General features: G+C 42.5%; 1 protein-coding gene across 1 annotated transcript in view; it reads right to left on the bottom strand.

Annotated features, from left to right (window-relative positions):
- The window catches only part of ACP3 (acid phosphatase 3), a 45873-nt gene extending 24514 nt beyond the window's left edge, over positions 1-21359 (bottom strand). The window contains exons 1-6 of the mRNA XM_034994696.1: positions 21046-21359; positions 13420-13515; positions 10080-10166; positions 9273-9425; positions 4101-4199; positions 1670-1762 (exon numbers count right to left, since the gene is read on the bottom strand). Coding sequence (XP_034850587.1) covers positions 1670-1762; positions 4101-4199; positions 9273-9425; positions 10080-10166; positions 13420-13515; positions 21046-21162 — 645 coding nt within the window. The 5' untranslated portion in view covers positions 21163-21359. The remainder of the gene's footprint in view (positions 1-1669; positions 1763-4100; positions 4200-9272; positions 9426-10079; positions 10167-13419; positions 13516-21045) is intronic.
- Between the last annotated feature and the right edge of the window lie 1785 nt (positions 21360-23144).

Genomic DNA, 23144 nt, shown 5'->3' with positions numbered 1-23144 from the left:
AGAAGGGAAATTCACAGAGACTGATTTGCTCCTTCCTACCAAGTCCACAGCTTTTGGCTGAACTGTGTATGCAAAGGGAGATTCCTATTTTGCAGAGTAAGGGTGAGGTAGGGCAAGAATGTACCTCATTCCTTTATGAAAGGTTTAGAGATCTATGAACCTAGGGGGAAGGTGACACTGACAGGCTTAGATGATGTTTCTGTCAAAGCTGAGTGAGTGCCCTTAGAGGACAACTGGGAGAGGCAATGTATTTCTGGAGCCTTCAGTACCAGACCCTCCACTCCCATCAGCTTCCAGTTTACTGCCTTCTGGGGAATGTGCCCTGTACACACAGTAGGATCTTGGTGAATATGTATTAAATGGATGAATAAGCTAGACAGCCGGACTGGTGTAGACTTCCTGCCGATATTTCTTACTTGCTATGAAAAGTTGATTAAGAATCCAGATTCAAAGGTAGGATTGAGAGAGAGAGAGAGTACTTGAGAGAGGAGATCAAAGTGGAGTACCCAGGGAGGAAATAAGTGGGAAAGAAGTGAAAAGGAAACCATGCACCACGGCCACATCATGCAACAGCTCAGATCAACCCGTAGTAAGGAAGGAAAAAAAAAAATTAAGACTTGAACCAAAATATGGGCTCTTGTCTCTATTGAAGAGTTTTTTTTTTTTTTTTTTTAAGATTTGTTTATTTGGTGGGGGGTGTGGTGGGGTGGGTAGGGGCAGAGGAAGAGGAAGAGAATCCCAAGCAGGCTCCACACCCAGGGCAGAGCCTGACATGGGGCTCAATCTCATAATCCTGAGATCATGACCTGAGCCTAAACCAAGCGTTGGATGCTTAACCGACTAGCCACCCAGGTGCCCCTCAAGAGTCTTTTATAAGGCTAATAAGTCTTCCTTGAAACAGATGTTAATGATAAAGTGAAAATATCAGGAAGGTCATGTGAAGGTCAATAAACTGTTATGGAGGGGGGCAAATTGTGTCGTTTGTTACTGACACGGAACCGTGAAAATAATTGCTGGCCCCCAGGCCCTTATGATGACCTCAAGATCAGAGGTGGATATAAGTCCTGTGGGTGGTCAGAATTTTGCCCCAGGATTCAGTGAACCCAGTCAGGAAAACAGGATTACAGAGTACTCCTTTTGGCCAGTAGGTGGTGCATAGTGAGTGAAAAATACCAAGTTAGCCTTGAAAACCCCAATGGTAAGTGAGTTTCAGAGGTTATTTCATATGCATGTATGGCAAGGAAGAGATTCCCAATAAACCAATTTCAATAGCCTGGCTTAAAGTTGTCTTGCTTATTTCTATATCCAGAAATCAGGTACCCCCCCCCTTTTTTTTTTGGCTCTGTCTATATAATAACATTGCTTTTTTTCATTAAAATCCGTAACAGGAGCCCAGCATTCCTGAGTGACTGAAAAATAAGTAAACGGCAAGACATAGAAGAAAAGCAATTTTGCCTGCAATTTTTGAAAGTGTGAAAACATAAATAATGGAGAGAAAAAGTCAGTTTTCAATTTAATGTAAAGAAGTCTTGAATTATGTTTCAATGTCAAAGGAAGCATAATTAATATATCTGCCAAAAAGTGTAAGAAAGTGTATTCATCTGTTTCAAAATAGGCATAAGTCAAAAAATCAGATTGCAAGTTAATTTTTGATATTTTTTTCTTTTACCTCACAAAATAAAGGGTCATAGACTTTAGTCCACATTCCAAAAAGGTCCTGGGTATGGTATCCTGTAAATGTTGGCAAGGTTTCTATAAAATCCTGAAACACACACGGACAGAGAAAACATTTCCACATTAGAGTCACTCCATTTCAGCATTACTGATATTTGGGGCTGGATAATTTTGTTGTGGAGGGTGCCCCGTGCTTTGTAGCGTGTTTGGCTGTATCCGCGGTCTCTACCCACCAGATCATGAGCATCATCCCTAATCCCTCAGTTGTGACAACCCAAAGTGTCTCCAAACATTGCCCGTGTTCTCTGTGGGGCAAATCTGCCCCCACTGAGAACACTGTTCTTCACATAAAAGTGCAGCGGGAATATTGGCTGTGGTAATATGAACCCAGAGAATTTCACAAACACTAATTGATCATTTTTCATGATTACAGTAAAAATGTGGGTGCACGCTGGCTTACTGCCACGTGTTCCTGGTTTGTCCTGGAATCAGGCCAAGTGTACTACCTCAAAATTTTGGGGGAAGTAGGTGGGGTAGAACTCACACATAAATGACTGATCAAGATGAGAAGGGAAACCATGTCTTAGGCCAAAGCACCTCAGGAATATACCACAGAAATTGGACCTGCTATCTAGCTATACATTTGAAATTTGGGTGGGATGCAAACATTTCTCTAGGTTCTGTGTTATTCTTGGATTGTCATGGTAATGAGACCCACTATTCAGCTATCTGCCTGATGAATTTGGCAGCAATTTCTGGGAATCCTTGTGGAAGATATTATTTAATGGATAAATTTTCTAGGAAAATATAATTTGCCAATTTAACCTGAACAGATATCCACAAAATAAATATAATTGTTGAAGATCTTCCCCCAAACCAAGCCTAACCAAACCAAAGCCCCAGGGCCAGATGACTTTATGGAGAAATTCGACCAAGATTTTCAAGAGTAAATTATTCTAATGCTATTTTAACTGTTATAGAGTATAGGGAAAAAAAAAAAAAGAAAATTTCCAAAATATTTTTATGAACTAAGGGCAACACAGACACTGACAAAATACTGGCCAGAAAAAACTATAGTCCAATGATACTTTGAATATGAATGCAAAAGGTCTGAGTAAAATATTAACAAATAATTCAATATCCAAAAAAGGGGCCCGAGTCTAGACATGTAAAGATGGCTCATTAGTAGCAAATCTACGAATATAATTAACCTTAGTAATTGATCCAAGGAGAAAAATAACTTGATTATATATATGTTTTTAAAGACTTATTTATTTGAGAGAGAGAGAGAAAGAGAGCACTCACACATTGGGGGAAGGGGCAGAGGGGGAGAGAGAGAGAGAGAAGCAGACTCCCCGCCGAGCAGGGAGCCCGATGCGGGACTCGATCCAGGGACTCCAGGATCATGACCTGAGCCGAAGGCAGTCGCTTAACCAACTGAGCCACCCAGGCGCCCATCTTAAAAAATTCTTGAAGAACAAATAGGATAATGTACCAAGAAAGGAATACTCAACATCATAGAGTTGTGCATTCTCCAAGTTAATTATTATTATAATATATTATTCCACAGATATTCTTGTGAAATTATTTAGATGCACAAGATACTCATACAGACTGTAAATGATTGGAAATGACTCACTTGTCCATCAATATAGACTGGTTAAAGAAAGTATGGTACGTCCATGAATTCCAATGCAGTTATAAAAAATGAGGAAACTCTTTACGTACAGATTGAGTAATATTTCTAAGATATATTGTTAAATGAAAAAAACCCAAGGTGTCCAACTCTGTGAATACAGTATACTACTTTTGTGTAGCAAAGGGGATACTACCAGAATATATTCATATTTATTTGCATATGCATAAAGAAACTGCAAGACTATATAAGAAAATGCTGCCATCAGTTACCTGTGGGGTCATTAAGAGACTTTCCACTGTATTCCTTTTTATATTTTTTAAATTTTTGAACCATGGAAACGTGTTAGAGATTCAAAATTTTGTTTTTTAAAAACACAAAGCATTATATCTACCTTTTAAGCATCGTCTTTTAAAAAGGGGTATTTTGCAAAGTGGAAACAAAATAAAAAAGACTATCCTTTATATATGAAATCAATGGTCCCAGCCCCTCAGCGTCATTAGGGCAGATCATTTTAGCCTTGCATTTATTCTGACCCAGCCATGCACTTTCGTCTGGTTCCTTCTGGCACGTGGGTATAGGATTAGAAAGGGACTGGCTTCTTTACTGGCTTGTGGCCCCACGCAGGGACGGGGACCAGACAGTGATGACTGTCATTAAATGTTTTAACCCACTGCTCTAACCGGCCACTGGCAGACACATTCCTCCCACACTTTTTAAGAAGCTGGAGCTTCATCCTTTTTCTTGACCCTCACCCTCCTGTGCAACACTAAATGACATGATTTTTAACCTTGTAAGGATGCAACCTCTTCTGGAATTCCGTCGATTTGAGAGTCTCCTCCTTAAGTTCTGTAAAATGAGGGCAGTCCTGGAAAGGCAGGTATAGCAACTGAGGACAAAAGAAAAACCACAAATTCTTTATTAGTCAGAAGAACTTTGCTAAAGAAGCTGCAGCCATATTTTAAGCCTCATTAGGTGCAAAGTGATCTGAATAAAAGATTCAAATGTGTTTGAGCTGAATGGAAATTCTAAAATTGAGGAAAAAGAGATAAATGGTCTGTAAGTCTTACATAGTAGGATATGCACCCAGAACTGAAAAGCTTTTTTCTCCCCCCTTTTCATGAACTTGCCTAAATAGGACTTTGTTGGTAAATATTCACACTTCCTGGTTTTCCATGTTGATATAACTATTATCTCGATTCCTACTGGACCTCTTATATTTCTAGCATGAGATACACATGTGTGTGCAAAGGCATCCTGCCCCTCCACCCCATGCACACGACTATAGAGAAATGAATAAGAGGGGGTGCCTGGGTGGCTCAGTCATTAAGCGTTTGCCTCCGGCTCAGGTCATGATTCCAGGGTCCTGGGATCAAATCCTGCACTGGGCTCCCTGCTCTGCAGGAGGCCTGCTTCTCCCTCTCCCACTCCCCCTGCTTGTGTTCCCTCTCTCACTGTGTCTCTCTCTCTGTCAAATAAATAAAATCTTAAAAAAAAAAAAAAAAGAAATGAAAAAGAGGTTCTGGATAGAGATTGATTAACCATTCATTGACTTAAATTCCAGTCCAAATAAGGGCATTATTATTAATATTAATATTAATAATATTATTATTAAAACCCATTATGAGGACAAAGGGGTGAGTTTAAATTGGACAATCTTCATCCTCTGTAACCTTATCTCTAGGCTAGTGACTCCTCAGCTTATTTTGTTGCTCTGACTTTCCATTTGTGGCTGGTCTTCTCTTTCCAGCCCTTAGTGGACATCACTTCTTGGATGTTTCTTTGCTTCATCAAGTTTAACATGTACAAAACTGAAGTCAACTTCATTTTTAACCATTTTGTAATCTATCTACTTTGGCCAATGGTAAAATTTATCATCCTGTTTCATAGATTAATCAGTTTTGCTTGTTTACTTTCAAGATATATCCAGAATAGACTCCTCTTCATCATATTCATTGTTCCCTCCCAGTTCAAACCATCATAACCTGTGTTTCGACTAATGTAAGAGCCTTCTATCTGGTCAGTAGGCATCCATCCATTCTTTCCATCTTTACAATTCATTCTCCATACCATAGCTACCCTAATCCTTTTTGTTTTATTTTTATAAATACAAATCTTTTTAAAGCATTAATCAGATCATGCCATTTTGTAGTTTATAACCTTCACAGGCTTTCATCTTACTTGGAATAAAATCCAAACTCAGTTAACCCTAGAGATCTCTGTCCTGCTTTCCTGCTACTGCCCCCTTATTCTTCTCCAGCAACACTGGGGCCTCCTTGTTGTCCCCTGAACTCACAGGCTTGGGGGCTCTGCAGACTGTTCCCTGCCTGAGACCTTGCCCCTGGTGACTCCCACCAGGCTCTTCTAACTCAGGCCCAGCCATGATCACATTACCTTGCTTTATTTCCTTCGGGGAACTCACTGCCATTTGAGATTATTACTATTTTTTACTTTATCATCTATTTCCTATAAAATGTCATCTCAAGGACAGCCAGAATCTTGTCTGTCTTGTCCATTGCTGTGTTGTCAGTGCCTAGAACAGAGCCTGGCATATTTGTAGCTGCTCTGAAAACTTTTTCAAAATAAGTTGCTTCCTGAGGCACCTGGGTGGCTCAGTGGGTTAAGCGTCTGCCTTTGGCTCGGATCATGATCCTGAGGTCCTGGGATCAAGCCCTGCATCCGGCTCCCTGCTCAGTGGGGAGTCTGCTTCTCCCTCTGCCCCTTCCCCCCCACTCATACTCTCTCTCTCAAATAAATAAAATCTTAAAAAAATAAAAATAAGTTGCTTCCTGATTCTATCATTTGCCTTACTTTTCTTTCCTTCCTCTCATGTCTTTACCATCTAATTTCGAACCTTCGTTTCCTCATTCCTGAACGGCTTCAACAGGTGTTCTCCGAGGCTCCAGTATCCTTTCCTTCCAAACCGTGGTCAGACAGGTGCCTCGGAGCACGGCTCATCATGTGTGCACAGGACTGAAGAACGAACGTGCACAGGTTCTTTTCATGTCCGCGGCTTTACAGCTCAATTTCCCTGCATGGCTTTCCAACTTTCCCACCGAAGGAACGGCACTGCGGAGGAATGGGCACAGGACTCTCCATTTAAAGGTCTAGGTTTTAGTGAATTACTCAGCCTTCCTAGACTTTTGTTTTCCCATCCCACATCTTGAAAGAGGCTGAAAATAAGTGGGATAATCATCTCAATATTTGACCGGCATTTTGCAATTCACAAAAGGTCTTCCATTTCTTAACCAGGTTTTCACAAGTCGTCCTGAAATATTTAGTTTCTCCTGTCTGTGCCCAACATGGTCAGGCATTTTCATTCCTTCTAAATAAGAACTCTGGACACAGAAGGGCAAGCCCTCTGTATATTCACCCACTGCCATGCTTTTGGGCTGCCTTCTTCTCCTTTCCTTCCCTCCTCCGAGGTCTGGTTCAAGCTCTCACTCTCTCCGTGAAGACTGGAATGGCTGCCCTGTGGTAGAGCCACGGGCGTCCTTTTGTGAGCTCCTCGAGCAGGTGCAGCTTGTCCTTGCTTCATCGCCCACCACTTGGTATCTTGGTCTACACGTGTCACACATGCAAATCTGTTTTCATCAAATGGGTGATAAATTAGGGAAGAAACCTGGCCTCATGTTTCTCTACAGCACTTAGCACAGCTCTGGGAATAACTGTGTGTTGACTGATGGATGTTTGTTAGGTTTCTTAGTTGATGTTAGAACTGTTTTTATCTTAGTGAGGACATAGCTGGAAGCCATGGGTAGATAATCTTGCTTCTCTTCCTCATTCCCCTTTGTTTCTCTTTTCCTTTTTTTTTTTTTTTAAGATTTTATTGATTTGACAGAGAGTGTGCACGAACAGGGGGGAGGAGCAGAAGCAGAGAGGGAGCAGGCTCGACCCCAGGACCCCGAGATCATGACCTGACCCGAAGGCAGACGCTTAACTGACTGAGCCACGCAGGCGCCCCTCTCTTTTCCTCTTCTGATAGCTCCTATAGTCTCTTTCCTACATAATTTTATTACTATCTTTCGGGATTAAGGATTAAACATCTACCTTGGTCTACACTGGCTAAATTTGGTGCTGCTGTCCATGTCTATCTATGCAGAAAAGGCTGTAGCAAAGTGATTTTTTTTTCTTTTGGAAGAAAATATTCACAAACTCCTAAGAATACTGATCATCATAATACTTCTCTCTTGATTCTGTGAAGGAAAGACGTACAAACAAATCATCCTGTCTTATCAGGAAACCAGAAAAAGTGGTTGGAGTAGACTTACCTTGAGTGAGGTTGACAGGGTCAGGCTGTTTCTACAAAGTATTTGGGAAAGATTCTTACGTCATCAGATGCAACAGTTAAGTCAAATGTCTAGGAGTACTGGCAGGGCAAAGAGGTTGGAAGCCTACCCCAGGGGCCCCTGGGCAACAGTCCAAGTGCAGAAGTCATGCTAAACCTCAGCTACCAAGAGATGACATGGTCATGCTTACAGTGGGACTGCAGGGGAATCAGCACGGATTCCTTGTCCCAAAACTTTCCCTTCAAATAGTCTTTTTTTTTCTCTTAATTTTTATTTTTTAGAAGGGGGAGGAGCAGAGGGAGAGGGAGAGAGAGAAACTTAAGCAGTCTTCACGCCCAGCATTAGAGCCTGAAGCGGGGCTCGATCTCACCACCCTGAGATCATGAGCCAAGCCGAAATCAAGAGTCGGACACCCAACCGACTGAGTCACCCAGGTGCCCCTCCTTCATATAGTCTTAAATTCCACACCTGGGAGATTAGTTAGATTTATTTTATACTATTTAAAACCAAAAGCAATTCCTCTGAAAATATTGAAGAGCTTTTGGTGCATCCTACCCAGTGCAAAATAAATTTGAGAGTTTCTCTCAAATAGCCTCATTCAGGCAGCTTGGTTTACGGTACTGGTTCTCACACATGGCTGTCCGCTAGAATCATCCAGGGGGATTATTTTAAAAGTACTATGCCTGCATCCCACCCTCAGAGATCCCGATTTGTTATAGAGAGTGCCCTAGGTGCCAGGATTTGAAAAAATTTTTTTCAGGTAATTCTAATATAATAACTTTGAGAACCACTAGTTTATAGGGAAGGAAATTGCTCTGGAATGAGATAGGCCTGGTTCTAGTCCCAGTAGCGATGCTTACCAGCTTTGCGGCACTGGGCCTATTTTGTTTCTTTCTCTGAGCACATATTTCCCTGGCTATAAAAGGAGAACAGTAATATTGCCCATTGAAGGTTGTTATGAAAGGTAAATATGGTGGCACATATCAAAGTGCTGGTCACTGACTAGGCCCTCAACTCTTTTCTTTTTTCCCCTACCTCAGAATGGGGGTTTTCATGTGGGGAGGGGTATTTTGTAGATAGAGAGGTCTTAGAATATTCTGGAGGGAGGAGAACCCTATGTGGGGCACCAAATCTTGGGAATTGAAAGTAGAACAAGGGGAACTCTGTGTGTGTGTGTGTGTGTGTGTGTGTGAAGATGGACAGGGGCAAATTGTCATTTTTTAAAAAAGGTTTATTTATTTATTTTAGAGAGAGAGAGTGAGCACGTGGTGGGGAAGGGCAGAGGGACAAGGAGAGAGAAACTCAAGCAGACTTGGCGTTGAGCATGGAGCAAAAGAGCCCAATGTGGGGCTCGATCCCATGACTGGGAGATCACAGCCTGAGCCAAAACCAAGAGTTGGCCGCTTAATTGACTGTACCACCCAGGTGCCCCCATGTTGCCATTTGTTGAAAGGGTGGCAAAACAAAGTGGATGATAAAGGTCCAAACTGAAATTCTGTTCCTACTCTCTCTTCCTGGGGCTTCCTATGTCCTACTTTGTCCTTAGCAGCTTTATTTAGAAAAGGATTAAGATTGCACAGACCAAGCAGTGTCTAGACCTCCAAACCCACAAGTGCTGGGCAACCTGCCTTCCTCCTCCTAGGCCAAATAGGAGGTTTTTCCAGAATACTCACCCGATCTTCAGAAAGAGAGAGTGTGTGCACTGGGATGGGCTGCCAGGGTAGGCTGGGATTCCAGACGCTGATACCCTCTGGGGGAAATAGGCCTGCAAGGTTTGTCATGGCACTCATCAAAGTCCGATCAATGTCCGTACTTTGAATATAAACCTAGAGTGGGAAAATCAAAGGAGATTCCAACTGATTGGAACTGTGCATTTTTCCCCATGGAGCAAAGAGTACATTTGAGAAAGGCCAGGACCCTCACATGAAAACATTAGCAAACATTGTGGTAGCATCATGATCATAATATCTACTGTAGAAGAGACAGTATTATGAGAATGCCACCTGGTATGTCAATAGTTGAACTGACAAAGAGACCGATTAAGTGGTGGCTAATTGCCAAGCCAATAGGTGTCCATAAAATTTTGCACTTAGTCATGTTCATAAATTTCTTAGGAACAAAGTATTTGTATAGAGAGGAGTACATTTAGGGTGCCTGGGTGGCTCAGTTGGTTAAATTACTGCCTTCAGCTCAGGTCATGATCCCAGGGTCCTTGGATAGAGCCCTGCATCAGGCTTCCTGCTTGGCGGGGAGTCTACTTCTCCCTCTCCCTCTGCCCCTCCCCCCTGACTCATGCTCTCATTCTCTCTCTCTCTCTCGAATAAATAAACAAAATCTTTAAAAAAAGAGGAGTACATTTGTAAATAAGATCTCTGACTTGTGTAAGTTCTTTGGGAAACTGGAAAAGCACTTTTATAAATGCAACATTATGTTAAATTCTTTCAAGGAAATAGGTTCCCACTCTTGGCTCCCCAACTTGCCTGTTCACGTTTGTAGGACTCATTCAAAAATTTTCTATATCTTTTCCTTATATACTGTCCAAGTTCATAATGCTGTTCCATGCCCAGCTATGGGAACAAATAAAAGCAAAAATCAGTGAAAGTAAATTCTGTGTATTTCATGTATGAGTCTCATTTCTCCTTATTGAATGTGTAGAGCAAACCATGGTATAATTTAATAGTTCGACAACGACATTTTTAAATGAAAACAAGAAAAAACAGTTGTAATAAATCTTTAGCCATGACTCCTTGAGAAAACTCATGCACCTTCATTAGCACTTAACATAGAGCTTTGCACAGTTAATAGCTGGTGATTGATCTGATTTAAGTAAATCGTTCATCTCTGGTGTGGTAGAACACCACTGGCTCATCTTTGTTGGTGAAACATTCAAGAGAGCTGGTTGACCACTTGGTGGAGGTTTTGTGGAAGAAACTCAACCATCTGATAATGGGTTGGACTTGATGAATCTGAAGATCACTTTCAACCCCTGGGTATAATGATTTATTATCTGCACAGTTTATTTACGCCTGGTTCCTGAAAAACTAGAATCTGTTACCCAAAGTGTGGTCTGGGAATCAGCAGTATTAGCATCACTTGGGAGTATGTTAGAAACCAAAGTCTTAGGCCCCACCTTGACCTTCTGAGCCAGAATTTTTGGCAGGGAGTGGAGCTCAGGAACCCCTTTTTAACAAGCTTATTAAAATTCTGATGGCCAGTAATCACTGAGAAATATTGCTTTAGTTCAGTGATCCTCAAGCATTACTGTGCATCAGAAGCAAAATTACCTAGGGATGCTTGTTGAAATGCAGATGCCTCAGCATTTCCCCCAGAGATTTCCTGCTTGTTAGATCCCAGGGTGGCCCCGGAAGCTGCATTTTAACAAGTGCCTCGAGTGATTCAGATCCGTGCAGCAGAGTGCCATGCTTTGAGAAACACTACCTTCAAGTCTGTCTTTAATACCGAGTTTTATTAGAACTTCAGGAGTCAGAGAGGATGTGGTCCCTATAACCTCTGCTTGGTCCGACTCCTTCCTTTGCTTGTATTCCTGGCTACCATGATCATCACCACCCCCCTAGGATGGGGAAGGAGGTGAGGAAAGAGTAATGTGTGCTTTGAGTTTTGCTAGTTTCCTGGATGATATGGGTAGCTAAAGAAGCAGGTACTTTGGGCCTAATTTGTTGTACTAACTTACAGCTGAATTTTGAAGAGTCATCTTCTATAGCGCAGTGGTTTTCAAATGTCAGCATGCACAGAATCACCTGGAGGATTCATTAAAATAAGGTTCCCAGAAATGAAGCCCAGAGTTTCTGGTTCAGTGGGGAGGGCCAGACAATTTACATTTCTGACAAGTTTCCAAGTAATGGTGATGTTGCCTGTCCAGGGACCACACTTTGAGAACCACTGACTTAGAAAGCCATCACCTTGTCATTATGTAGATTGCAAGTACCTGGCCAAGGGCAGGAATTTGAGCTCTAGAACCTTGCGACTTCAAGAGTGGCCATGTACCAGCGTCACTGGCTTCACCTTGGAGTATATTAGAAATAAAGACTCTTAGGCCTATGTCAGACCTGCTGAATTAGAATCTGCATTTTTTCTTTTTTCCCCAAGTCTTATTGAGATATAATTGACATACATCACTGTATAAGTTCAAGATATACAGAATACAGTTTGGTAGACACACACACACACACACACACACACCCTCATAATGGAATATTATTTAGCCATAAAAATGATAAAATCCTGCTGTTTATGACAACATCGATAAACATTGAGGACTTTATGCTAAATAATATAAATAATATAAGCCAGACAGAGAAAGACAAATACTATATGATCTCATTTATATGTGAAATCTAAAAAAAATTTTTAAAACCAAACTCCTAGAAAAAGGGATCAGATTTGTGGTTACCAGAGGCAGTGGATGGGGGGGAGAGGATTGGGGAAAAGGTGGTCAAAAGGTACAAACTTCCAGTTACAAGGTAATAAGTAGTAGGGATTTAATGTACAGCATAACGACTATGGATAAAATAGCTCTATAATACATATGAAAGTTGTTAAGAAGGTAAATCCCAAGAGTTCTCATCACAAGGAAAAATATTTTTTTTTTTTGCTTTCTCATTTTATTGTATCTCTATGAAATGACAGATGTTGACTAAATTTATAACAGTGATCATTTCATAATATATGTTCTCTCGTTTAAGGAGCCGAAAGCTGGGTAGGAGTGAGGTATGGTGGGAGGAGCTCTGACCACGGAGCCAAAAGATGCTGACCTCAAACAGCCTCTGTGGGATTTCTCCTCTATGAAACATTGTGGTTGAATTAGGGAAGTGATTCTCAGACTTGGCTGCACATTAGAGTCAACTGATCAACTAAGGAGTTTCTAAAAATCCCAATGTCCAGGTCATACCCTAGATGAATTAAATAAGAATCTCTGTCTGGGAGGCAGACAGACATCGATATTTTTTAAAGCTCTCCAAATAATTTCAATGTTTAGCCAAGACTGAGACCCATTAGTTTAAATGCTTAGTTACATATTTGGTTAAATGTTTAGAGACATTCAACTCTAAACATTCTATGACATTTTCTTAATGTATTTAAACATTGCTTTGGTCGGGACAGAAGCAACACACGTGGTCTCTGGCTCCAAACAGAAGAGCCATCCACTCTTGCAAGAGAAGGGAGTGGGTCACGGGGGCAGTGACTACAGATGCCTCTGTCCCCCACCAACCCCGTCTTCACCTTCTCCTTTGGTGCTCTTTAGGAAGTAGGGCTTTAAGACCATTTATAAGAAGGCCTCAATCCCAGTATATCTAGCTGATTAAAAATAAAATTTGATATCAGCACTTCCAGAGGGATCCTGTCTTCCCAACCCTGCTGATTCAGTTTATCGATTATAATATTATTTTCTACTTCCTCAGGAAGAGGCTGAGAAACTCAGGGGGCAGGCTTCCAAGTATCTCTTGGCTCTCCTCAGCATCTTTAAGCTAATGTATTCATCTGTTGCCATGCACAGCTCTTAGGCTTTAATAAACCCAAACAGGGCAAAAAAAGATCAAAACGAGCAATTTTATACAATTTTCCTACAGTTACTAGTCACTAGGGGTGACTTGGTCATGATCAGAAATTGTCGAAGTTAAACATTAGTGCCTCGCCTTTCACAATCAAAACACATTTTCGACTTTTAGTTCCTAGGTAATTGTGCAAAATAATCTCCCAGATCTGAGTAACTGAAGTGGTTATATGGTTTCAATGTATTACAAACTCCACATAGTTTCCCTTAAGACTCATCAGCAAACTTTAGTTGAAAATCCAACCAACCTGAGTGAGTTGGCCAAATCCTTGTGGCCATGAGGATTCCTTAATGGCGTCGTTAGGAAAGGTTTCAATGGGACTTCGGTCTCCATGCCTAAATACCTGAAAATAGATCAAGACAGTAACATTACAAATTTCACTTAGGTGTTTTGCCTCAGCTCATCCTAATAGATTTTCTTCTAAACCACTGGTTCTTAACCTTGGCATGTGGCCAGGGCATCAGGATTTTAAAGACATCCCCAGGTAAGGGGCGCCTGGGTGGCTCATTCGGTTAAGGGTCTGCCTTCAGCTCAGGTCATGATCTCAGGATCCTGGGATCGAGTCCTGCATTGGGTTCCCTGCTCAGCGGGGAGTGTGCTTCTCCCTCTCCATCCGCCATCCCCCCTGCTCATGCTCTCTCGCTCTCACTCTCTCAAATAAATAAATAAAAGAATCTTAAAAAAAAACAAAAAAAGTCCTCCCCAGGTAAATCTCAGGTTAAGAAGTGCTGTTTTAAGCTCACTAACACTTTCTCGTGTTTCAGGTAATGTAAGTAACAAGACAGTCAGTCTTTAGAAAGCAGGTGAGTCACTCATGGAGACTGGTTTGTATATTGGGGCAAGAAGGAACACAAAGCTTAGCAAGATCACTTTATTGCAGACAGACTGATGAGAAGTATTCTTCCTCAATTATGGTGTTAAAATTTTTACATATGCTAAAATAGTAGATTTAAATGGCACATATAATTTGTGACCATCTTGAGCCAATGATTAGTTTTTAGATTAGAGATAAAGGATTTATGGAGAGGGAGATTAGAAAAGCTAATTCTTAATATTTTAAGAGCATACTTCTGAATTTGTATGTATGTCATGCTATTTTGATTGCACATTTTCCTCTGTGGGGAGAGTAGTCTGGACTTCCAAAACCTTGGTATTTTATGACTCCCATGTGCTTTCTCAATAAAATACCAAACTAAATACAAAGCTATTTTGTAAGCGAAAGATAAGACATGAAAAGCACTCAAGAAATCCAAGATGACGTCTATCCTGATGCCATGATGCCAGCAAACATTTTTAATACAAAGGAGGGCCACGTAACACGTTGCATTATTTGGGATTTCCTGCACTTGTCATTGACACCACCTGGCTAAGATGCTCCGGTAGACACGGAATAAGGAACAGTCCTAAATGTTGGCCATCTTCCAGATGGGATTCCAAGGAAGTGAGAGAGGCTTATAGGACCTGGGCTGTGTCTCTGGTGTCTAAAGAAAACTTATCTTTTGGTCCCCTCAACTGGTGAGAAATAAAAATCGCAGTAGAACAGGCTACAGCAAACAGAGACCCTGGTGTAGTGGATCTTTTTTTTTTTTTTAAAGATTTTATTTATTTATTTGAGAGAGAGAATGAGACAGAGAGCATGAGAGGGGGGAGGGTCAGAGAGAGAGGCAGACTCCCTGCCGAGCAGGGAGCCCGATGCGGGACTCGATCCCGGGACTCCAGGATCATGACCTGAGCCGAAGGCAGCCGCTTAACCAACTGAGCCACGCAGGTGCCCCGGTGTAGTGGATCTTAAGAAATAATTTTGGTCAGGTAAGAAACTGCTGTTATGAATGGTCCCTTCATGGCTGGAAGAAAGGCTGCATAATCTCAGAAATTATCAAGGCTAATCATTAGTGCTCTTTTTTTTTTTAAGATTTTTATTTATTTATTAGAGAGAGCATGAGTGTGTGTGTGGGGGGGCAGATGGAGAGGGAGAAGCAGGCTCCCCACTGAGCAGGGAGCCTGATGTGGGGGCTCGATCCCAGGACCCTGGGATTATGACCTGAGCCGAAGGCAGACACCAACTGAGCCACCCAGGCGCCCCTCATTAGTGCTCTTTGTATAATCCAAACATATTTTTGACTTTTTAGATCCCAGGTAATTGTGCAAAATACTTTCCTAGATCTGAGTAACTAAAACTGTTACGTGGTTTCAGTAGATTATAAATCCTACAATGTTTAGTTTCCAGGGCTTCTCAACCTCAGCACTGTTGACATTTTGGGCTGGATAATTCCTTGTGAGGGGCCATCCTGTCCAGTGAAGAATGTTTAGCAGCGTGCCTGGCCTTTGCACACTAGATGCCAGGAGCAGTCCCTAATTGTGACAACCAAAAAGTTCTCCAGACACTGACAAATGTGCCATCGGGGGCAAAATCATCTCTGGTTGAGAACTCCTGAGTTAGCCAAAGGGAAGTCAGATGAGAGACATTGCAGCAAAATAATTTACAACACTTCCTACCAGCCTATGACCACAATAACTCCTCAAGGTTTTTTGAATGCTTACTGTGTCCCAGAAACTGTGCTAACTGCTTCTCATGATTTAATCCATTCATCAGTTCTCCAAAGCATTTATGATTATTATCTTCATTTCACAAACAAGGAAATCAGCCCTAGGTAAGTGACCTCCCCAAGGTCACACAGCGTGTTAGTGGCACAGCAGAGAGCCAAACACAAACCGTGTGCCTTCAAAGCCAGCATTCTTAACCCGTGTAAGGGGCTCATTTCTCTGCTAAAATGCACCCCTCAGCATCCCAACACCAGTGGGTGATCTGGGATCTGGGGCTTCTTTATAAACTCTGGTCTTTTCCTCTGAGATTGGAAGCTCTGTGTGTTGCGGGGGGAGGGGGAGGTGTTGCACTAGAGGAAAACCTTGATGTAAGAAACAATCCCAAATCCTATTTAAAAAATAAAACTGAGATTATGCATCTAAATGACAGTATAGGCTGGGGAGAAAAATAAGCATGGTTCCCTTAGAGGAGGGTTAAACAGCAGAGCCCTGGAACATAATCACAGGTTTGAACAAGTTTTCTTACTCTGTCCTTACAGGTCAGGAATAATTGTACTCCCTTATACTGTAGTAGGTTTTAAGGGTTTTTGAGGTAGTGACTCACACATGCTGTGAGCTCTTCAGAAGGGGTGTCTCTCAGAGACAATTAATAAACCATCCCTTCCCTGCCCCCAGATGCTGGAAATCACTATGTGTGCGGGTGCATGCGCCTGCATGCATATGTTAGTACGCTCAAGTGCACACGTGCATTCTTGAGCTCCTGGAGTTTCAGCTGGAGCCTCTGGACTGTGCCTCGGTGCTCTTTTTTTTTTTTCTTTCTAAAGATTTTATTTATTTATTTGACAGAGAGAGAGAGACAGCGAGAGCAGGAACACAAGCAGGGGGAGTGGGAGAGGGAGAAGCAGGCTTCCCGCCGAGCAGGGAGCCCGATGTGGGGCTCGATCCCAGGACCCCGGGATCATGACCTGAGCCAAAGGCAGACGCTTAACGACTGAGCCACCCAGGCGCCCCGCCTCGGTGCTCTTTTAAGCCTGTGGTAAGGCAAACTTCTTAAATGCAGCTCTGCCGAATTTATAACTTCTGTTCTCAGTCCAACAATCATACTCTATGAAATCCTTTAGAAACCTAAACATATAGGGTCAGCCCTAGGACTATTTTGCAGTCCTAGTGGTAATTGCAATAGGAAGACATCCAGGAGAACAACCCCTTACGTGGTTGCAACCCTCCACATTTTGTAGTCTTTTCCCTGCTCTCTCTTTCAATTTTCACAACTCCGGTGAGGCCAGGCTGGCCCTACTGCTGTCCTAACAAAGAAGGAAACTGAGGTTCAAAGAGATTGAATGAGCCGTCCAGATCTCCTAGTTTTCATGATTGCTACCCACTGTTTTCCTCACCACATCACATTCACTTCATCCTTTTATTTTTATTTATTTATTTATTTATTTATTTAAAAGATTTTATTTATTTATTTGACAGAGAGAGACACAGCGAGAGAGGGGACACAAGCAGGGGGAGTGGGAGAGGGAGAAGCAGGCTTCCCACGGAGCAGGGAGCCCGATGCGGGGCTCGATCCCAGGACCCTGGGATCGCGACCTGAGCCAAAGGCAGACGCTTAACAACTGAGCCACCCAGGCACCCCTCACTTCATCCTTTTAGATCACAGGTAACTTTTTTAAAAAAAGAGCCATGGCTTGGTACCCCCATGAATGATCCTTCTCCATCAAGTCGGCTGAGCAGATTCTGTGTGTTACATCATCCTACCTGATCTGGCCCTGCCCACCTCGATGTTACTACCTTATGCTCTTGCTAAAAACACTTAGCCACAGAGACCCTGCTCTTCCATCAATACATTGTTCTAGCCTCAGGGCGATGATGTTCTATCTGCCTGGAATGTCCTACTTCTACTTCTAATCCTGGCGGTCACTAAATTCAGGTCCCTCCTGAAAAAGGCAACCAAGAGACGTCTCCCTTGACCTCCCATACTCACCATACTTATTAGTCTCTCTCTAAAAAGTTAGAAATAATGATTCTCTAAGGGTTTTCTAATGGGACACTCTGGAAAAAGAAGAAGGTGGATTCTGTGGTCAAAGTTTAGGAAATATAGTTTACTACTAGATCCTTTCCTTTAAAGCTACAGCACATATTAAAATATTATTATTTTTTTAAAGATTTTATTTATTTATTTGAGTGAGAGCGAGAGAGTGAGAGAGAGAGAGAGCATGAACAGAGGGGCAGAGGGAGAGGGAGAAGCAGACTCCCCACTGAGCAGGGAGCCCGATGCGGGGCTCGATCCCAGGACCCCGGGATCATGACCTGAGCCAAAGGCAGACACTTAACCAACTGAGCCACCCAGGTGCCCACACATATTAGAATATTAAAGACTGAAGAGTCTTGCCCTTTAGAGACCTGAAATACAGTGTAACCCTTGTTCTGTTCCCAAAATGGATTTGACTATTGAAACCCACTTTTTTAGCCAAGCAACTCCTGTTAACAACTTGTCAAACTAGTATCCCGTGGGACACATGTTGATAAACCTGTTTTAAAAGATTGTGTGATAACTCTGTTCATGAGACAGAACAAGAACCAAGGACAGTTTCCTCCTCTTTCTGCCAAGAACAGCTTTACAGAAGTGGGAAAGATTTATTATTCTTGGATCACAGAGAAACAGTGAGGAAACTACCTACTGATGATGTGTTAAGTCTGTACACCTAACCTCCAGGGGGAGATCTCAGCTCCATATGCTGGCTTAAATGCACACAGCAGGAATGGAATATGTGTAGTGATTAGGGGCATAGCCTCCTCGATCGTACAGCCTGGATTCAAATCCTGACTACACCATAGTTACCGTGTAACTATGGCCAAGTTGTTTAACCTCTTTGTGTCTCAATTTCTTTATCTATAAAATAGAGATAGTAAGCTTTTTTTTTTTTAAGATTTTATTTATTTATTCATAAGAGACAGAGAGAGGCAGAGGGAGAAGCAGGCTCCCCGCTGAGCAGGGAGCCCGATGCGGGGCTTGATCCCAGGACCCTGGGATCATGACCCGAGCCGAAGGCAGATGCTTAACCATCTGAGCCACCCAGGCGCCCAAGATAGTAAGGTTTTTTATAAAACTTTATAGAACAGTTGCCAGATGTAGCAAACCAAACTACAGGATGCCCAAATATTGCACGAAACATACTTTATACTATAAAATTATTTGTTTACCCGAAATTCAAATGTAACTGGGTATCCTGTGTTTTCCTAGAAACCCTACTTTACAGGGTTGTTGGGAGGATAATGTGACATCTTCCATATCGAACTCTCAGAACAATGCCTGGCATATAATAAGCATTGAGTAATGATTGGTTATTGTTACAAAGGTTACCACTTTGAGCAGAGGCACCTTTCTTTTATTCCGGTTCTAATGATTTTCTAAGGATTTGCCTGGGCATATAATTTAACCATTTATAGTCATATATTCTCCATAATCAATAAAAAGAAGAAAGTAGTATCTCATTGCTTAAGTCCTTAGATATTGTTTTGTAAGGGCCAAGAAATTTGTATTAAGTCGCCCTTCATCTACCATTAATGGAAGAAAGCCTTCGTAGGAAAAATTAACATTAGCCTTGTGTGATTTATTCCTTTTAGCTCCAGGAGAGCTATCTTTGTAAGGTTTTCTTTTCTTTTTTTTAAAAGATATTATTTATTTATTTGTCAGAGAGAGAAAGCAAGCAGGGGGAGTGGCAGGCAGAGGGAGAAGCAGGCTCCCCGATAAGCAGGGAGCCCCATGCGGGGCTCGATCCCGAGACTCCAGGATCATGACCTGAGCCGAAGGCAGATGTTTAACCGGCTGAGCCACCCAGGCACCCCTGTCAGGTTTTTCTTAGGGAAGAATTAACTTGTAGTCCCTGAACACATGGTAACTGAGCATGAAGGGGGAGAAAGGAAGCCCACAACAGTTTGGTAGTCGAGGGAAGTGAACCTGCGCTGGAGTAAAACAGGGAGTGAATTGACCACATGCGGTTAACTGCAAGTTCATGGTAGTATCTCAGAGAGGATTACCTCTCAACCAACTTGCCACAGGCTGACAGTGTTGACAGTGCCATTTCCGCGGCGTCCCCACACTTGCTTAATGCACGTGTTGGCCAGGAACCCATGAATATAAGTAAAAGTCCAACTTGCACGGATTTCTCTACAGAAGGTACATGATATGACACATTTTTTTTTTTTTCAGCACCGGTGTGACAGCTGGTAAATCATTTGTAAATAAATTGATGATATGTTTCTCTGATTCTCTCTCATGTGTTGACTTAGGACCTAGTAAAGATAATTTGCATAATCATATGGTCAGAAATTTGTTTCTGTAGAAGGGAAAGAAAGGACTTCTGAATTCACTAAGCTGAGGAAATAGGAACTTCATGTTTCATTTTTAGGTAAAAGATGACCTCCCTGCAAATTATAGAAATAAATTGAGTATTCTTACAGTAAGAAAATTTACTTATTTGTCAGCATATTTTCAGACTATCAAATAAAAAAAGGTGAGGAAGAGAAAGAGATTGAGAGAGCGGGTGTGAAAGACAAAGAGAGGGTCAGAGGCGGAGGAGACTGAGTGAAACAGCTCAAGAGAAGTAGAGAAACAGAGAAAATCACAGACAGAGAAACCGAGGGATTAATCCCAGGACTCATACAGATAAAGTAATAAATCCCCTTCACTTGGCAAACCCCCTTCCTACCTATTTTGAAGGCAACGTCAACAGTATATTTTCTTTCCTTAACCTCTCGCACCAGCCACCCCTCTTTTCCCATAACTTGTCACACGTGCCCCGGGTGGAGAAAACGTTATTTTAATGATCAACCAAATCTACATATCAGGAAGTCCTCCTCGAAATCTCGAATTTAGTTTCACTTTTATGCTTCAAAATCTGTTTACAAATATAGTTTCCAATTTCCTGATAAAGAAAAGGGGAAGGGGCTACTTCATGCAGAAGATGACTGTTTTTAAATAATCATTACACTGAATGAAGCCTGGTTAGCTCCTGGTGCTAACGTGGCTAGCTGAGGCTTCCCCCGCAGCATCGTGTGGCTATCAGAAGGAAATGCACTCAAGGCAGCTGTGAGGTAAGTGAATAAATAAATAATAGCAGCAAAGGCACAAATAACCAAAGCAAACACTTTTTGTCAGGACACGTTAAGTATTCGTTAGGAGGAACTTGCGAAACTTGATGATTCACTTTCTGAGTTTGGTCTCTGGGAGACAGCGGTAGGGGTAAAGTGAAACCTGATACTTGGGTATCAGACCCTGCTGGTAACAGTTTTAAGGGAAAAACAATGAGAAAAGCCTACTCACCAACGTCACCAACTTCAGCTCCTTAGCTACCGCACCTCGGCCTACCCAGGAGAGCAGAAGCAAGCAGCTAAGGCAAAGGTTTGTTACCCTGGCCACGGGGAGCAGGGCAGCCCTCATGCCGGGGAGTGCTGTCTCGGGCAGGAGTTCGGAGGTGCTGTTTCCAGAGCAAAAGCCATTAGAGGGGAAGCTACTTAACAAAGGGATAGAAAGGGAAGGAGTCACTGGGAGGAGTCAGACTCAGAAGTAGTAAGATCACCAGGTAGTTTGGGGCGGGGTTTGGCAAGTGTCTGGTCAGATAATTTGGGGGCTGGGTGTGAGAGAGCACAGTCTTCTGGATTTAAGGTAGAACACTGAGCTCCAGGGAGGGGAAAGCTGTTGCTCAAGGTCACGGAGCATGTTAGGAAATTTTTTTTTTTTTAAGTTTACCATTCTCTTTAGATAGGGTGTGATAGAGTGTTTGGTCTGTGCCTGTCACTTGGGAAAGGGATCTACCTTGACTTTGGAAACCTTAGGCCAGTGATTCCTAATCTTTTGGGAATCCAGGAATATAGGCACAGTAATATGGAAGGAATTGCGGGTACTGGCATATTTTGGCTTCCTTTTGTAAAACTCATGTAGTCTAGAGAGGTGTTTTTATTTATTTTTACTTATTTTTTTTTTTTTGAGAGGTGTTTTTAAATTGAAGAAAAGTAAGAGAAATTTTATTTTGAAAGTTTTTAATGACAACCTTAAGGTATTTGGGGTTCATCCGTGGCATCTCAAAATTAGGATTAGAAGTACCTTTCCTAACCTGACGCAATTGAAAAACAATGACAGGGCGCCTGGGTGGCTCAGTTGGTTAAGCGACTGCCTTTGGCTCAGGTCATGATCCTGGAGTCCCTGGATCGAGTCCCTGGATCGAGTCCCTGGATCGAGTCCCGCATCGGGCTCCCTGCTCGGCGGGGAGTCTGCTCCTTCCTCTGACCCTCCCCCCTCTCATGTGCTCTCTCTCTCTCATTCTCTCTGTCTCAAATAAATAAATAAAATCTTAAAAAAAAAAAAAAGAAAAACAATGACAACGACAACAAACTGACCTATAACTCTATGTCACCATCTTGGCCCAGGAACCCTATGTTCTGCATTCTGGGTGAGCCACACCCTTGCTTCTCCAGCCCTGATCTCATCAGGGACGCTGCAAAAGAGGATAATCCGGACTGAGTAGCTTTCCATTTTTATCTCAACCCACCAGCCCCATTGTAGGTTGAACTGTCATGATGCTTCCACTCCATCAGCTGAGGGAGAGCAATGGTTTGTCCCATAAGCTGTTCTCTGGTACATTGCACATACCTGTGGCAGGAGGGTTCTGTGGTCATGGGATCATAGGATGCCCTAGAATGTGGTGTGTGGGGGACTGGTTGCTTCTTTTGGTGTGGGAAAACAGTGTGTGAAGAATGAATGAATGTGTGGTAGGGTTAGACATTTGAGGGGTCTTGGGACCCTCTCTTTGCTATCACATGCTTCACCTGCTAGTCCCCACTGTCATTTTCAGTGGGTGACATTTTGAGGAGATGGGTTCAGGGAAAAGGGGATGAAGACTGAGAGATCGTGCAGGGCAGATTTGAAATTGCCACATTGATGATCCCTGCCGTATGCACCAGGCAACCTGACCAAGGAAGCTCCAGAACCCGTTTACCTTTCACTTGACCCACACGCCTTAAATTGTGCCAGATACATGATTGTGTTCAGTGTTTTTTCAAGGATCAGCCTGGCTCCTCATTCTCTTGTCTTCTTTCTTTTTTTTTTTCTTTTAATTTTGTTTTATTTATTTGACAGACACAGCGAGAGAGGGAACACAAGCAGGGGGAGTGGGAGGGAGAAGCAGGCTTCCCGCTGAGCAGGGAGCCCGATGCGGGGCTTGATCCCAGGACCCTGGGATCATGATCTGAGCCTAAGCAGACGCTGAATGACTGAGCCACCCAGGCGCCCCCTCTTGTTTTCTTTCTTATCTGCCTCTGGATTGATGCCTGGCTATAGACTTAGTGCTTCCGGGTAATGGCTCTGGTTCTCTAACCCACCTATGCCATGTTCTGCTAGGTTGGATAGAACCCTCTTCTGACCCA

This window comes from Mirounga leonina, unplaced genomic scaffold (assembly GCF_011800145.1).
Source record: "Mirounga leonina isolate KUSES-001 unplaced genomic scaffold, KU_Mleo_1.0 Mir_115, whole genome shotgun sequence".
Taxonomy (NCBI): Eukaryota; Metazoa; Chordata; class Mammalia; order Carnivora; family Phocidae; genus Mirounga; species Mirounga leonina.
This window is presented reverse-complemented; position numbering and strand designations above follow the sequence as displayed.